The sequence below is a fragment of the Myiozetetes cayanensis genome, unplaced genomic scaffold (assembly GCF_022539395.1).
Source record: "Myiozetetes cayanensis isolate MyiCay16 unplaced genomic scaffold, myiCay2020 scf22, whole genome shotgun sequence".
Classification (NCBI taxonomy): domain Eukaryota; kingdom Metazoa; phylum Chordata; class Aves; order Passeriformes; family Tyrannidae; genus Myiozetetes; species Myiozetetes cayanensis.
In genome coordinates this window covers 5,536,022-5,551,283 of record NW_026087434.1, presented here as the reverse complement: position 1 = coordinate 5,551,283, position 15,262 = coordinate 5,536,022, and the positions used below count along the sequence as shown (strand labels likewise).

The following is a 15,262-nucleotide window of genomic DNA, read 5'->3' as shown; positions in this document are numbered from 1 at the left end:
TTTTTTTCCTATTTATTACTAGGAAAAATGAGTAAGGAAAATACTTCAAATGCTCACACATCAACTATTAACGAGCTCCTACTACATTTTAGCCGATGTGATTTAGAGCTTTTACAAAAGCAGAAACTCTTAACCCTATGAAAAGAGCTTCAGTTTAGCAGGGCCATCAGAGGAAGCCCTGCTTAAAAAGTACTTCAGATGTAGAAATGCAGCAAAGATCTATGAAGTGGAACAAGAGTTCCTTTCAGACAAGCTCTCACAGCAGCTATCACAGGACTAGGCATGGTGTTCATATGACTGTGCTTGAAGCTACATCACAAAACAATTGGGGAACAGCTGACAGCAGCCCAGGTAGCCCTGCTGTGGGGTTAAATCACACTGAAAATCCTCAGCTGTGCAGAAGTCCTCCTGCCTCCTCAACACAAAGTTTGGGAATATTCATTTGTTGATGTAATGTTGAAAAACTCAACCTTTAGGTTTGTTTCACGCCTCCTTTGTAGTAACTGGTACCAGACTTTTGCTCCTTTTACATTAAAGATTCCAGTCATGTCTGGCCTATTCTTAGCAGACTCCCTTTTCAAAAAGGGCTTCAAAGTTTGACGCAAGTTTGGCACTGGGGCTAAAGACCAACACAGTTTGTTACCCTAAACATGGGAAAACATGAAAGAAGAATTATAAAACTGTAACATCTTTGTTTAGTTGTTTCTCTGATGATTTCCCAAGTCAGACACGTCTCCTAGCTTGCAAAAGGCCAGTGACAATTATACTTATGAATAAACAGCCATTCAGAGCCGTCAATGTCATTGTTACTCATGAAACTAAAGACAAGTATCATTTTGTATTTCCTCTCAAGTTCTTCAACTGCAAGTAGGAAAACTGGTTTTGTCTACAACAGTTTTGTTACCTTCCACTAGTTTGCCTTCATTTGCTTAAAGTTTGAATTTATGTTACTAATTCTTCAAAGTATTTTTGTAATTATAGCTGGGTATTTTTTTTTTACCCTTGCTGAAAACCAGACCTGATCTGATCAAATCAAGGACTGAGGACTTTAGACTTTGAATGTTTCTATTTGGTTTCATTTCTCCTTTCAGTGATAGTATTATCACAGCCCCAGTAGATTGATCATCCCACCCTGACTAAGCCTGCATGAGTATGATGGAAGGACTAGTCAGATAAACCACCACAGCAGCCAAGGACAGGCTGAGCACCCAAATTAAGAGACTTTTTTTTTTTATTTACATTGACAATATACTCAAATACTGCACATCATCTGCATTGTTTAATGTAAATCCAGCAGCATATTAAGCACTTTATATATAGATATTAGACATCCTCTTATTTCAATCCCAGCCACTGGTTATACAAAATACTGAGACAGACAAAAATCTAGGTTTTCCTCATTTTAAGTGACGTCCTGTCTGGGCCACAATGATGTATCTTACAACTCTAATGAGAAGTGAGATTTTTTTGATGGGTTTTTTTCCCCAAGAACAAGCTGAAGGACACAAACTCGTCTTTAAAACAATCAGACCAAATTACACAAGATTACAGAAGATACAGCTAGAATGATCCTTAAAAGGTCATCTTGTTTCAAGGCTCTGATGTTCAGTGTTAATTTTGATTAGGTTATGATGAGGTGGAAGCACAGGATGTGATGCACACCTCCCCTTGCATGTGCCTGCTGCTGAAACCCAAGCCTGTGATACCTCCAGCAACTATGTTTGGCAACTCCCACTTAATCCGTCCCATTTTCTCCAGGCAGGATCAACCATGTCATTTCAGACAGACCTTTGTCCAACCTGTTCTTAAAGACCTCCAATAAAAGTGTGAAAAGTCCTTCACAAATCAGACTCAGAAGCCTTTATGTCATCAGTTTCAAAACTACTTTAAAGTTTACAGCGATAACTGCAAATAAATACGAACCCAGACCCCACAATGGCACATCACACACATTTGGAGCCCTCTCTCAACCACTGAATCACTCAGCAGCACGTTACTGGCCAAATGAAACATTTTTTCCTATATTTGTGTCATCTTCTGTCTCTTTATGTTCAGACTTGTTTTCCTGTCACACGACCCAGGTGCAATACTGAGCGTATCCGATGTCAGGTTCCCACCCACTTGGCAATCTTTATTACCCTGTGACATGTCCTTCAGTAACTTGCACTGCGATGATGCCAGATTCCCAGCCACTGGTATGTTCCTCCCGGAGCAGGGAGAAAAAAAATCAACTATACAGCCAGCTCAGCTGAACTTGGGGCAGAGAAAAATACATATAACTGAAAACAACCTGGTAACTTCCACATTATTTTGCACCTTTCTGTAAACTGGATCTCAGTTTTGTTCTCTCAAATGAAAAATACTTAAACTCTTACTGCAGAGTGTTTACTTAACATACAATCCTAAAGAAGAAAGCTAACTTTGGGAACAGTAAGAAAAGGCAGACATCAAATTCACGCTATCACTTAAACCAATTTTTGTGGTGGGAAATCCTTTTTCATGGTTGCAAAATATTTCAAAAACAGCTTAATCCCACCAGCAGCAGAAAAGCTAAAAGATGCATTAACTTGACATGGCTAAAAGTAGATTTTATCCCGTTGCCAAGTCTACACAGAACACCTGCCAGCCATACCCCCAGGACTGAAGCAGGTCACGGCTACAGAAGGAACACTTAGGGTGTATAAAAGAACCCCAAGTGCTGGTTCCTCTCCCACATCTTTGTGGCAGGACGTGGTGCCTCCCAGTCACCAAGTGGGAAGGTAAGTTATGCAGAACTGGAAGCAGAACAGCTGGTTCCTCCATTCCTTCAGCGCTATCACAAAACCTACCCCATTAACAGTCAAACAAAGCACTTCACAGCAACTACAAAGATTGGGACTGTTACCCACAGGACTGAGAAACAGGCCCAGAATTTCCATTAAAGTGACTTTAAAAAAAAAAAATTATTCCAGTAGTCTACAGGTAACAACTTTCACGATGTTTCTGTAGTAACACTTTTTAAGCACAGCAAATAAAGAAGGCGAATTAGGACAATGGGGTAAAGAGATTCCTATGCAAATAGTAAACTATTAATGTTCATTAAGACAGTGCTACACATAAAATTTCCTACAGCACCAAGTAGAAAGTAAAAGAAGGTATGTTAATTCCTCAGGACAGTCACAGCAGATGACACAGGTTGCCAGAGAAGCTGTGGCTGCCCCATCCTGGAAGTGTCCAAGGCCAGGTTGGGCGGGGCTTGGAGCAACCTGGGATAGTGGAAGGTGTCCCTGCCCATGGAATGAGATGAGCTTTAAGGTCCCTTCCAAGCCAAATCATTCTGTGAATAGATGATATGAAAAACTGAACTTAGTATCTCAAAATTCTCCATTTTGCCATCACCCTGCATAAGCAACCTCCACAATGAAAGAAAAGAAACACACTAAGCCAGCAACTTCCTGTCCGAGAAAAATAGTGTTGTATTCCTGTTCCCTCCTTGTATTTCAACCATGCTGCACCCATCAGGCTACTCCAGCATCACAAAAATAGCTGTAACAATCATGCCTGACTACAGCACGTACCTCTGCTGAACATGCCACGCTGTACCTGACAGACACGTTCACACCTGTACAGCCCAATGACCTCAGCACATCACAAAAACAACCTTTGTGCTTAAAATGAGAATATGATCTGTGGTCTAACTGCACTTTGGATAGCATCAGGAAGCTGTCTTGCAGCATGAGTGCTGGTTGTTAGACTGGATAATGCTTGTCCCCTTAAGTTAATTTATCATGACACCCAGAAATGGAGATGGCACTACCAACACAGGCACTACAGCTCCTGAAGAACCACAGCAACATAATTAACCCCATATTCTCTTTCATCATGTTGGTACAGTTTTTGTTCCACTGCCCAAGGCCTGCTTTTTTCAATCTGGCAAATGCTGCTTGTGTTTCAAGCCTGATGGATTTTCACGTGAATTAGTTCAGAAAGTATTTATCAGTCCCTTCCTATTCCTCCCAACAGAAACATGTTTTCTTAAAAAGCCTTGTACATGCAGCTTGTGTCAAAACTAGTGATTAAGTCTTTATGCCAACAGTCCCCTGACTGAAGTCCATAAGGCAACATAAAACAACTACATGTTTCACAAGGAGGATGAATGGTCACTCAGACCAAGAGCTGGGGGGGCATCATCCATACCACAGCACTTCATAACTAAGACCCAGAATAATAATAATAAGCAGACAACATTTTGCACTCATTCATAACCTAAACATAAATGAATGTTTGTACATGGTTAATGTTTTTCAAATTAAGCTTCCATTGTCAACGTTGTCTTCACCCTCCATATCACTATTCCTCTGATTTTTGGAAAATTTAGAAGGTAAGCACAACAAGGGAGATAAGCACGGGACAAGAAGTCTGGAAATAGACTTGTAAGATGGCTTGTTCTATTACAGATAATGCTGTCAATCCAATTTCCTTCAGGAGTTTGGCAAGACAATAGAGCTGGAGGAAGTAATCCTGCACAGCTGCTTTCTATTGCACTGTCTTATAATCTCACACAGGAGACAACGCTTTGTGAGTTTATTTATGCCAAAGTGATTCTTAGTACAAAAATTGAAATAAACCCATCTAATAGCGACTCTGTCTCAAGCCAGAGCCCATGTCATTGAACAGTCCACCACCACCTGTTGCTGCCTGCGGTTTGATGCACCGGCTCCGAAGAGCTTCAGCCTAGACACGGCGTACCTCTGCGGTTTTTGGAGTGCATCCCCACTATTTTTTTGTAAATACCCTCTAAACGGTATTCACACCCATTGGTCTCGACATCCAGCTCCCGGCACGGAGCGCACCCGGAGGGGCCGCGACAGCGCAGCGAGCGCACGGGTCCCTGTTTGCTGTGCCCGGGGAACGCTCCGGAGGGGCTATCCGGGACCCCTCCGGGAGCACACGGTGCGAACACCGAGGGCACAGCGGGCAGGGCCGTGCCCGAGTCCCGCTGGAGGCCGAGCCGCTCGGACCGGGCAGGGACGGGGCGCTCCCTCCTCCTCCTCCTCCTTCTCCTCCTCCCGGAGCGGCGTCGCGACCTCAACTCGTCACCGGCGGCACCGGCCCCTCGCCCAGCCCCGGATGGGGCTTCCCGGGCCCCGGTTCTCCCTCGCCGGGCCCCGGTTCTCCCTCGCCCTCCGATCGGGCAGCACCGCCGCCCCCGCGCCCCGCGCTCACCTCCTCGGCCTGTTTGCGCAGCGCCTTCTCCCGCTCGTACTGCGTGAGCAGCTGCTCGTTGTCGTCCCGCAGCAGCTCCAGCTCCACGCTGGTCTCCTGGCTGTGCGCGCACACCGAGTCCAGGTTCTCCAGCACGGCCACCACCAGCGGCATCAGCTCGGCCACCACCTCCTCGTCGTAGCGCCCGATGAGCCGCTCGAACTCGCGGTAGATGGAGCCCGCCAGCCCCGACACCCGCTCCGACATCATGGCGGGGCCGGGCCCGCCGGGGTCCTCCTGGTACACCACGCCGTCCGCCAGCTCCATGGCCGCGGCGGGGGAAGCGCGGGGCCCTGGCGGGGCCCGGCGGCGGCGGCTCCGGGATCGCTCCGGGCTCGCTCCGGCCCCTCCTGCGGAGCCTCGGCCGGGGCGGCAGCGGCGCGCGCCTCTGACCTCACCCGCCGCGCCGGGCGGGGCCGCGCCGTGACGTCACGAGGGGGCGGGGGCTGTGCTGGGCGTGACGTCACGCGGGGCGGGGGATGAGCGGTGATGTCATCGAGCGGGCGGTGCTGTGCGGTGACGTCACGGGGGAGGGGCCCGCCTGGAGCCGAGCAGGGCTGGGCCATCCCCTCCTGTCGGGGCACATCGGGGGGCACGGGGTGACGGGACTATGAAGGTTGGAAAAGGTCTTTAAGGTCGTCCAGTCCAGCCATCAACCCAGCACTGCCGCTGTAACCCCCAAACCACCAAACCCATCACCTCCTGAACGCCTCCCATGGTGGCTCCACCACCAGCCCGTTCCGATGTCAGAACAGACGGACAGTGGGAACGTTTTTTTCCGATATCTAATCTGAACCTCCCCTGTCTCAGCTTAAGGCCATTTCCCCTTGTCCTCTCACGGCAGACGAAACCAGGTCCCACATCACTGCAACCTTCCAGGTGGTTGTGGAGCGCGATGAGGTTTCCCCTGAGCTTCCTCTTCTGAAAACCAAACAACCCCAGCTCCCTCAGCCGCTCCTCATGTTTTCTGCTGTCTTCACAAGCCGTGTTGTCCCTCTCTGGACACGCTCCACCACCTCAGTGTCCTTTGGGAAGTGAGGAGCTCACAACTGAACGCAGCACCAGTGCCGAGTACAGGGGGGCAATCACTGCCCTGCTCCTGCTGGCTACACTGTTCCTGATATTCCTGATGCAGGCCAGGATGCTCCAGGTCACCGGAGAGAGCAGCCCTGCCCGTGGGCAGAGCTCCCAGCTGGGGTGGGAGATGCCAGGCGGTGCCGTCTGGCGGCTCCCATGGCAGCGGTGGTATTTGTTTATCGCGCCCACGGAGGCATAAATAGATCAAGTGATTCACCGGGGGATGACTGGCAGAGATAGGATTTTAGGCCCCGGATTTTGGGGCTCTGCAGCTCGCAAGCCATGCTTGGAAGTTCTGTATTGGCTGGTCCTGACTGCAAAAAGGACTTTCAGTTCTAATAAGGTCTCCGGATAAATCAATATCAGAAATCCTGTTTTCTTAGCAGTAACAGAGATTAGAAGACACCTTGCACTTGCTAAGAGAGATTGATTTTCCTAGGATTTGGAACAGTGAATTCCATTCTGGATCATGTGTTCTGTCGAGGAACAGCGTGAGCTGTTCTAGACATTCAGGTTAAATTTCAAAGTACTGAGACTGAAAAGTTTCAGAGTTGCTTCACATCCCTCATTTTACACAGCACCATCCAATTTAGGTTGAAAAAGATCCCAAAGGTCATCAGCTCCAACCATTAACCCAGCACTGCCAAGGCCACCACTAAACCATGTCCCCAAGTGCCACATCTGCACGTCTTTCAGATCCCTCCAGGGGTGGTGACTCCACCACTGCCCTGGGCAGCTGTGCCAGTGACCACACTCTCAGTGAACAAACATTTCCTAATATCCAACCTAACCCCCCTCTGGCACAATTTCTATCATACAATTCAAATGTGGGGAAATCCTTGTTTTTCATTAAGTGATATTCCATGTACAGGGAGCTGAGGAATCCACTGGCCAGGCAGCAGCCCTGGAACAAAGAAATGAGTGTTTTAAAAAGTGCCAAAGCTCGAGAAGTGATGGAACTCTCAAGTGTGGTGATTGCATTCAGTTCCACTGGAGAGCAGCAGAGGTTTGCACTGTGTTTTCTATCATTTGGGATGGTTTTAAGACAGAAACTGTGCTTTAAATCATGTGCTGTGATCTCTTTTATGTACTCAGCTAGTGAGTCTGCGCAGGAATGACAAAGAAGAAAATACTTCAGCCCCATATTTTTGATTTCTTCTGAGTTCTGTTTAGACATCATCCTCCTAAGCTAATATTTTCACATGCTGCAGCCAGTTAAAATACAAATTTATTTATAATCACAACAAAAGTAAAGCTGTTTGTCTTTCAATTCTGACCAAAAATTTACATAATTTTAGCTAAAAAATAATTCTAAAAAGACAATGTGTGCTTTCATACATCTCCTCGAGTGAAACTTTCATTTAAATTATTGGAAAAGATTCCTATGAAGATATTACTCTTTCCCTATTTCTCTTTAGCAGTTGTCCACTGAGGAAAAACTGCAACTCCTCCATGTTTTCCTGCTGTTTGCCACAGATTAAAGCTGCAGGAGTGCTGTGGGAAGCCATCCCTCGGGATTTCTCCCTCCCTGTGGGTCATGCATAGTTCTCGTTCACCTCGGTGGTTTGTGTTGTAGGAGGCACTGAGAGCCCTTGGGGTAGCAGTTACTGACTAGTGTTTTTTCTTTCCTGAGCCTGAATAAATCCTGCAGGAAGGCTGCAAACAGCCCAGGTGGAGAGGGAACTCCATCCTGCCCCCCCCCGGGCAGGCCACAGCTAATTGTGCCGTGAACTCTTAACCTGCACCTCACCACGTTGTTCCTGTGTAACTCTGCCCAACGTGAGGACAGCTCTAAACAACTGCAGATTATTGTGAGGATAAAAGCACCAATCCCCTGGAATCTTGCAGAGATCCTTTTGTCTGTGCAGGGTTTATAGCCACTGACATCCTGCTTGGCAAAAGGCACAAATACGTTGTCTCAAAGACGTGTGTTCTGACAGACGGCAGAAGTGGGTCAAGGTGTCTGCTGACAGCCTTTAGCAAAGGGGTCTCTGAGGATATGCTATTTTTATCCTGTCTCTATCAGCAAAATGTATGGATGTGGTTTTCTTTCCCAGACAGAGCAGGTGCATCACTGAACAGGCTGCTGTTGCCACTTCAGTTGCAGTCAGACTGACGAGCACAGGTAAAGGGGCCATTTGGGGTTTTTTTCTAGTCATATGGGGGTTCTCTAGTGTGGGATAATGAAGTATTTAAAAAGATGGAGAGCAGAAAAGTCACCTGGGAGTTTAAGTGGTGTAAAAATGTATCTTATTGACAGTCTTACCACAGTGATCACGTTTTATGATGTGCACCTTGCAGTCAGTGTGAGATCAGAAACTCAGGGATGAATTAAAAATTGAAGGTGGTATGGAACGATATTCTAGTTTCTTTCCAGGAGATTAAGGAACCTTGATGACCTGCCAATTTAGCAAATGAATCAAGCATATGAAATAGCACAAAGAAATCTGGTAGAACTGTCTTTGTAGCTTGAAAGTGGTGGTTGCATGTTGTAACTAGCAGAGTAAAATGCCACCACATTCTCGTAGCAAGAACTGACTGACAAATAAATAAGTTTTCTGGATAATAGAAAAAAAAATCACATTACCTATCCCTAGAAATAACAGTTAATTTGAAAGTAAATTGATTTGCAATTTACCAGGGAAGAAAATAAGCCCTTGGATCAGTCTGGGGTGAGAAGAGGTTACCTGGCACTTCACACAGAGGAAGAAATTTTGGTAAAAGCTTCAGCTAAAAGAAGAGTAGTAAAGCCTTGAGCAACAAAACATGTCAGACTGAGGAGTCTGGTTACAAGGAGCAGGAGGGGCACAGCACAAAATGAGAACACCCAAATGTGGTACAGACAGAGGCTGTGAGCTGAGATCATTGCACAGCTGGGACAAAACCACCCAAGTTTAGGAATTATGTTTAAATTCTTCTGAAGTCTGGAGACATTCACAGTCAATCTTTTTCTTCGAACCTGTTTTAAAAAAAAACTCTGCTAGTTTTAAGTAACATGTAAATGGTTTGAGCTCAGCAATTACACTTTGTTCACTCACTGAGGACTTTACAGGGGTTTACTTCTCTCCCATGATCAGCCTGTTTTTAGGAAATTCTTTGTGTGGACTCTGCTTCTTCACATTTCATATAAACATGTAAATGTCAATGTAATTTTGTGATCTGGTAGAACTTTCAGCCAGCAATAAATCTGCTCATTTATACAGTAAAAATAACAAGGAAGCCTAAGTTCTGTGGTGTTTCATGTACCACATGATGCACATCTTGCTCTGTTAATCATGGATTAATCTCAAAAGTGACAAAGATGACCCTTATTTAATGAGGTTAAAAGACTTGGCGAAGATCACAGAGCAGACCTATGGTAAAGCTGGAAATAGTGCTTGCCCACCTTAGGGCAAGTCCTAAGCTTTAATCATTAAATGACATAGATTTAACAAGGCTGTAAATAGATGTCCTGTTGCTGCTTTTAAGTTCATATTTTTCCAAACATCCTGTTTCTAGAGACCTTTTTTTTATGTTTAAGTATTATTTTGCCATAGTGAGGATTAGAGCATTAGTTTTAGTAGTATAAAACATCTCAAATAAACGTGTATTGAAACTATGTGTATAGTGGATTGACACTGTCAGGAGAATAATCAGAAATTCTAAGTCCAAAATAACTTCAAGGGGGACTTGTTAAAATAAACAATGTTTTTAAAACATCATTTATTAAATCAGACATCTTGGAAAAATGAGTCCATCATACTATGATCATACTTGGGAAAAAGACCCCTGAATCTTAGTAAACAGGTTGTTTGAATAGGTACTTATGTCAGATCTGGAGTCTCCCACCAGAACTAAAAGTAACGCATGGATGTGTCATGGAATGTGGCAAAGAAAGGGAATCCTGAATAAGGAAATCCATGCTATCAAAAAGCTGAACTTCTCCCTGTTAAACAGCAGCAAAGTCCTACCCAGAGGGAAGGGAAATTTTGCTCTCAAGAAGAGCCAGGGAGTGAAGCCAAGGAAGTTCATCCCAGTTTGGGAAACAAAAGCAGGACAAGCACGGATTTCCGTCCAGATGCTTTATCCTCAGTTCTCCAAAAAGCAGCAAAACGCTAAAGGCAAAACAGTTCAGTTGTCAAATTGATGAAAGGTCTTTTGACTCAGAGAGCTAATACAGTATCAAATATAATACTATTCGGTATAATGATGTAGTATAACCAGCAAAACAACAACAACAACAATAAAACTAATGGCCTTCTTTAAAGCAGAAGCTTAGGGCAGAACAGTATGATAATGAGATTTTTATTGAGGTAATATTATATGCCTTCCGTTATATAAAAAACGGGATCAAAAAAGGGGATGAAAAGCTGGAAGGGCTCAGCCTGACATCCCCGGCTTGGGGAAATCAGACACTCGGTGGGTGCCGGTGTGACCCGGCCGGGGCGGGCAGGGAACAGGAGACCCCAAAAGCCCTGGGCGGGTGCGGGGCGGGCCCGACGCGGGTGGGGGCGATGGAGGGGGGGGAGCAGCGTCCTCTGCAGGCGGGAGGCCGCGCTGTCCCCATGGCAACCGCGGGGGCGGGGGGGGAACTCGGGGCTAAGCCGGGCTGGTCCCCGCGCAGACAAAGCGGTGGCAAAGCCACCAGCGGGTGACACGGGCTGCGGGAGCCGCCGGGACCGCCAGCGGGTGAGATGGGGAGGGGGCAGCGGGAGGGTGTCCCCAACCCCCCATCCCCGCGGAGCATCCCCGCAGTCCCCCGCGCGGTGTGTCCGCGCTCCTCACCCGCGCAGGGGCGCGGAGCCCTCCGGCCGCGCGGGTTCCTCCCGCTGAAAACACCGCCTGTGTGGATTTATTTATTGCACGGCGCTGGGAGGTGGATCCGTGACGGTCTTCAGCTTCTACTCCATTCAGAGCTTTACTGAGTCTAATGTTGGCTAATTGTTTCTGTACTGGGAAAATTGCTTTAAACTCGCTGCCGCAGCACTTGTGAAAACCTGTGTGCAGCGACCGGCGGGGACCGTGGGTTACTGCCCCTAAGATGCAGCCGATGTTACGGGAGACACGGGGCAGGGATTGCCCTTCCTGGGATAACGACTGGGATAACGACTTCCCTTCCCTCTCTCCCTCCTCAGGACGATGGCTTCCATCGAGGAGCGCACCTTCATCGCCATCAAGCCCGACGGCGTCCAGAGGGGGCTGATCGGGGAGATCATCAAGCGCTTCGAGCAGAAAGGATTCAAACTAGTGGCCATGAAATTAATACATGTAAGCTCTCCTTAGCTGGTATGTCTCCCCTTTGTTTCATATCACCTGAAGCCTTCAAATAAAGCAGCAGCATGCTGGACCAACAAATGTAGCCTGCAGAATATTTAAACCTGAAATTTTGAGAAGCCTTGTTTTGGGTGTTTCTGGAAAAGTTCCAGTTCCCAGCTCTGGCTAAATGCTTTAGGCATGCTAAGCATGCTAATTTTAGTAACCTGATGTCCTTAGCCTGAAGAGAATATTTCAGGTGCATCCCATGCCTAATAAATATCTCTGAATATCTTCCACAAATCCCAGGTCACATAAACCATCTGTACTGGCAGAAGACACTTTTCTAAGCTCAGCTGTGGTTAAAGCAAACAGTTCAAATTCATATAGGCCAGAAGTTGCTCCAAGGAAGATGCTAGAAATTCGGAAATTTGAAGTGCGTGCAAGTTTCCGGATTACCAGCGCTCTGTGCTTAATCTCTGTGATTTCACTATGCTCTTAAGTTCTTACAGTGAGCTTTTTTTGTTTGTCTGGCTGGTTTTTAACGCAGGCCTCTGAAGACCTTCTGAGAGAACACTACATCGACCTCAAGGACCGGCCCTTCTATGATGGGCTGGTGCAGTACATGCACTCGGGACCTGTTGTGGCCATGGTGAGTCCCTGACAGTGAAGCTCAGCTCACAAAAACACTGCTTGTCTTACCTGCAGTGAGGTTCTGGTACCTATTGAATTCTGGCTTTCTTTTGAAAGGACCTAAAAACCTAGATTCAAATACCATAATTAAGAAGATGTGCTGTTAGAGGAGAATATCAGCATGAATGTCATGAATCTGAGAGAAAAATTGGAGATAAAATATGTCTCACTAAAACAAATATTCAGATGGTAACTTTTGCCATGATGGGCAGCCCTGTGTTCTTGAGGAAAGCATCTGCTGCTAAGGTTTAATAATCTCAATGGATTTTTTTTTTTTTCCTTCTAAGGTGTGGGAAGGTCTTAACGTGATTAAGACAGGAAGGGTGATGCTGGGAGAAACTAATCCATTCGATTCCAAGCCTGGCACTATTCGTGGTGACTTCTGTGTTCAAGTTGGAAGGTATGCTTTAAAACTCTTGATATCATCCAAAGACAATAAATGTCAAGTGTTCTGTTATGATATATGGAGGAACTGTGCTCCATCCTTCTCTGTCTTACCCATGGAGCTGCCATTCCCTGGGCCCAAGTAATGTTATGCTCCAAGGATGGAAATTGAGTCGTGGTTGTCCCCATTGACAAAAATAAGGAGCAAAGCTGGGACTGCCTGTGCTGTGCCTGCTCCAGCTGTACAGATGCTTAAAGCTCCTCTCCCTAATGCAAACCACTTCTAAACAAGAGGCTTGCTCTGTTTTGAGTTTGAGGGTTCTCTTACTCTTTTATCCACCTTTTATTTTCCCAGGAACATCATTCACGGAAGTGATTCTGTGGAAAGTGCTGAGACGGAGATCAATTTATGGTTCACTCCTGAAGAACTGGTTGATTACCGAAGCTGCGCTCATGAGTGGATCTATGACTGAGCCTGCATCCTCTGATATCCCTACAGCCCCTGAGCAGCTGCCAGCCTTTAGCTATTCCAAAGCCCTGGTAGAAACCTCAGAAATCTGTGAGATTGCTCTGTTGTTGTGAACGTTAAGTAGAGTCAGTGTTTACTGCTGCTTTGATTTAAAAGCTGTGAAGTTATAGATGGAATTGTACTTTTAAAAGAAGCTGCTTCTGGGGTTGAGAGATATGAGATTAAAACACAGAGCATATGAAAAAGATATATTTTCCTGGAACACTTTATAGCCATAGAGAGTATTTTGGTAAATAGAAAAAAAAATTTTTTTTTGTTAAAAAATTATCCAATAATTCAACATGTAAATGGCTTGGTGTTAGCAGTTAACTTTATTTAAATGTTAAAGGACAGCTGGTAGTATGTGAGTATATTGCTAACATGTCCAGATGCTGAGGACTGAATTTGATATCGTGTGTGCCCCATACCCAAAACAGCTGCAGAAAAAAAAACCTGTTTCTCCCCCCAAAACGCTCTGTGCCCATACACAGAGCTCAGCTCTGATTAACATAACAACTGTCCTCCACACTAACGCTGTTTTAACTTGCTTTTTCCACCCCACACCCCCCCCACATGGGATTTATTTAGCATTTTAAGGAAAGATTAACCAGCCAGGGTTTATGAAATGCCCTTTTATGTAAAAAGAAGATTAATGTGAGGATGGATGAGGGAGATCTACCTTCAACCCCTTCACTGCAGCAGCCCCCTGGCACTGCACAGAGCAATAAGTGATGTTTGCTTTGCTGGCTGAACAGCTGATAATTTAGGGTCTGATAATTTAGGTTTGTTCTCATTCGTGTCCTTTCCGTAGTAGTTGGAACTACAAAGCAAACTGTCCTTGGATGAAATGTCTCAGAAGTGACTTTGGCAATATTGTTTTGAATTAATTTAATGATGTAAAGAAGCACAGTCATAATAATGCTGAAAGTATTTCAGTAGAGGTGTCTGCTTCTATCAGAGAAAAACGTCGTCCTCTTGCAGAACTTTTAACAACAGAGGTTGTACTGGATGAGGAGGAGTTGGAATTGATATTATGTATTTATTTACCTGCAACATTATATTCACTAAGAGCAAGTGTTTCATGGAATTAGTTGTTCGAATCCCATGATTTTTTTCCCTGTGGTGAGTTTCAAATAATGAACTGTGCAATGTATGTTGGACTAAAAAAGAGATGGTACAAAACGAAACATCTGCTGTTTCTTAAGTGAAATAAAAAGATATTTTAATTACATTGTCTTCTATCAATGAGTATATGGAGATGAAACAAATTCCCTAAGTATGTAGGTGAGGCTGTGAGCTTCTCTTCTGAAAATATTCACTGTTATAGAAGATAAATACTGAAGTTAAATGTTGGAGGAAAGGGAGTACATGACAAACCTGGGCATGAGATGAATAGTGTCTAGTTCCATTTTTGCTTGAAAGGTTACTTGAGATTTCTTTTTCTTGATTTGATTACTACAAAATAGAGAAATGTAGGTTATCGAGGGATGTGGGGGTTGTCAGAAAGCTGCTGATTAGTATTTTTTATGTGATGAGGCTGGGAGGAGGTGGAGGTCAGCATCTCTCAGGGAAATGCAACATTCCTGCATGGCTGAGGTGCCCAAGCAGGTGCAGTGTCAGTGTCCCATCAATTAGAGACTGCACAAGGACTGCAAAGGGCTTTTCATTAATATCCCATCTGCAGTGGTTGTGTATGATTATAATTCGCTCAGGAAGTGAAAAGGTGTTTTGTAAACTAGTAAAGGGCAAATTACCATAATGTTTAATAACAAAAAGTAGCAACCCTTCCCGCTTCTTCTTAAGACACCGTACAGGGACCGTGTCGTTTTACATCTGTGTTTTTCAGCTTCATCTTCCTGAATCCCAGCAGAATCACTGATAACTTCCCTGGGTAACAGATCCCACACCACTTTCCCGTGAGAAATATGCTTTCCAGGCGTGCTGGGCTGGCTGCACCATCCGCCACCAGACCGCAGGAACACCTGAAAAAGGAAAAAGGCAGCGCCAGCACCAATAAGTAAAAAAAAATTATTTAGTTAAACATCCGCAATCGCTTCAGTGCCTTGAAGGCTTAAAGCCCCCGCTGCTGCAGCTGTAAATTAATAACCCTCGGGCGGCTTTCGA

General features: G+C 45.4%; 2 protein-coding genes across 3 annotated transcripts in view; one reads left to right on the top strand and one right to left on the bottom strand.

Moving 5' to 3' along the window:
* The window catches only part of SPAG9 (sperm associated antigen 9), a 61,371-nt gene extending 55,820 nt beyond the window's left edge, over nucleotides 1-5,551 (bottom strand). The window contains exon 1 of one of the 2 annotated variants that reach the window (XM_050319011.1): nucleotides 5,206-5,551. In XM_050319011.1, coding sequence (XP_050174968.1) covers nucleotides 5,206-5,511 — 306 coding nt within the window. In that variant the 5' untranslated portion in view covers nucleotides 5,512-5,551. The remainder of the gene's footprint in view (nucleotides 1-5,205) is intronic. The other variant, XM_050319012.1, reaches the window with a different exon arrangement.
* A 5,344-nt stretch (nucleotides 5,552-10,895) lies between these two features.
* LOC126641850 (nucleoside diphosphate kinase-like) lies at nucleotides 10,896-14,367 on the top strand. The gene is made up of 5 exons (XM_050318960.1): nucleotides 10,896-10,989; nucleotides 11,436-11,568; nucleotides 12,104-12,205; nucleotides 12,534-12,646; nucleotides 12,986-14,367. The coding sequence occupies exons 2-5, from the start codon at nucleotides 11,440-11,442 to the stop codon at nucleotides 13,101-13,103; spliced, it is 462 nt and encodes a 153-aa protein (XP_050174917.1). The 5' UTR covers nucleotides 10,896-10,989; nucleotides 11,436-11,439; the 3' UTR covers nucleotides 13,104-14,367.
* The last annotated feature ends 895 nt before the right edge of the window (nucleotides 14,368-15,262 follow it).

What these genes read in the sequence shown, in the direction of transcription:
- LOC126641850 (XM_050318960.1), top strand. Translation starts at nt 11,440, where the DNA reads ATGGCTTCCATCGAGGAGCGCACCTTCATCGCCATCAAGCCCGACGGC. An exon ending in CGGGACCTGTTGTGGCCATG is followed by an intron (nt 12,206 to 12,533) that starts GTGAGTCCCTGA and finishes TTTCCTTCTAAG; the next exon opens with GTGTGGGAAGGTCTTAACGT. An exon ending in TTCTGTGTTCAAGTTGGAAG is followed by an intron (nt 12,647 to 12,985) that starts GTATGCTTTAAA and finishes TTATTTTCCCAG; the next exon opens with GAACATCATTCACGGAAGTG.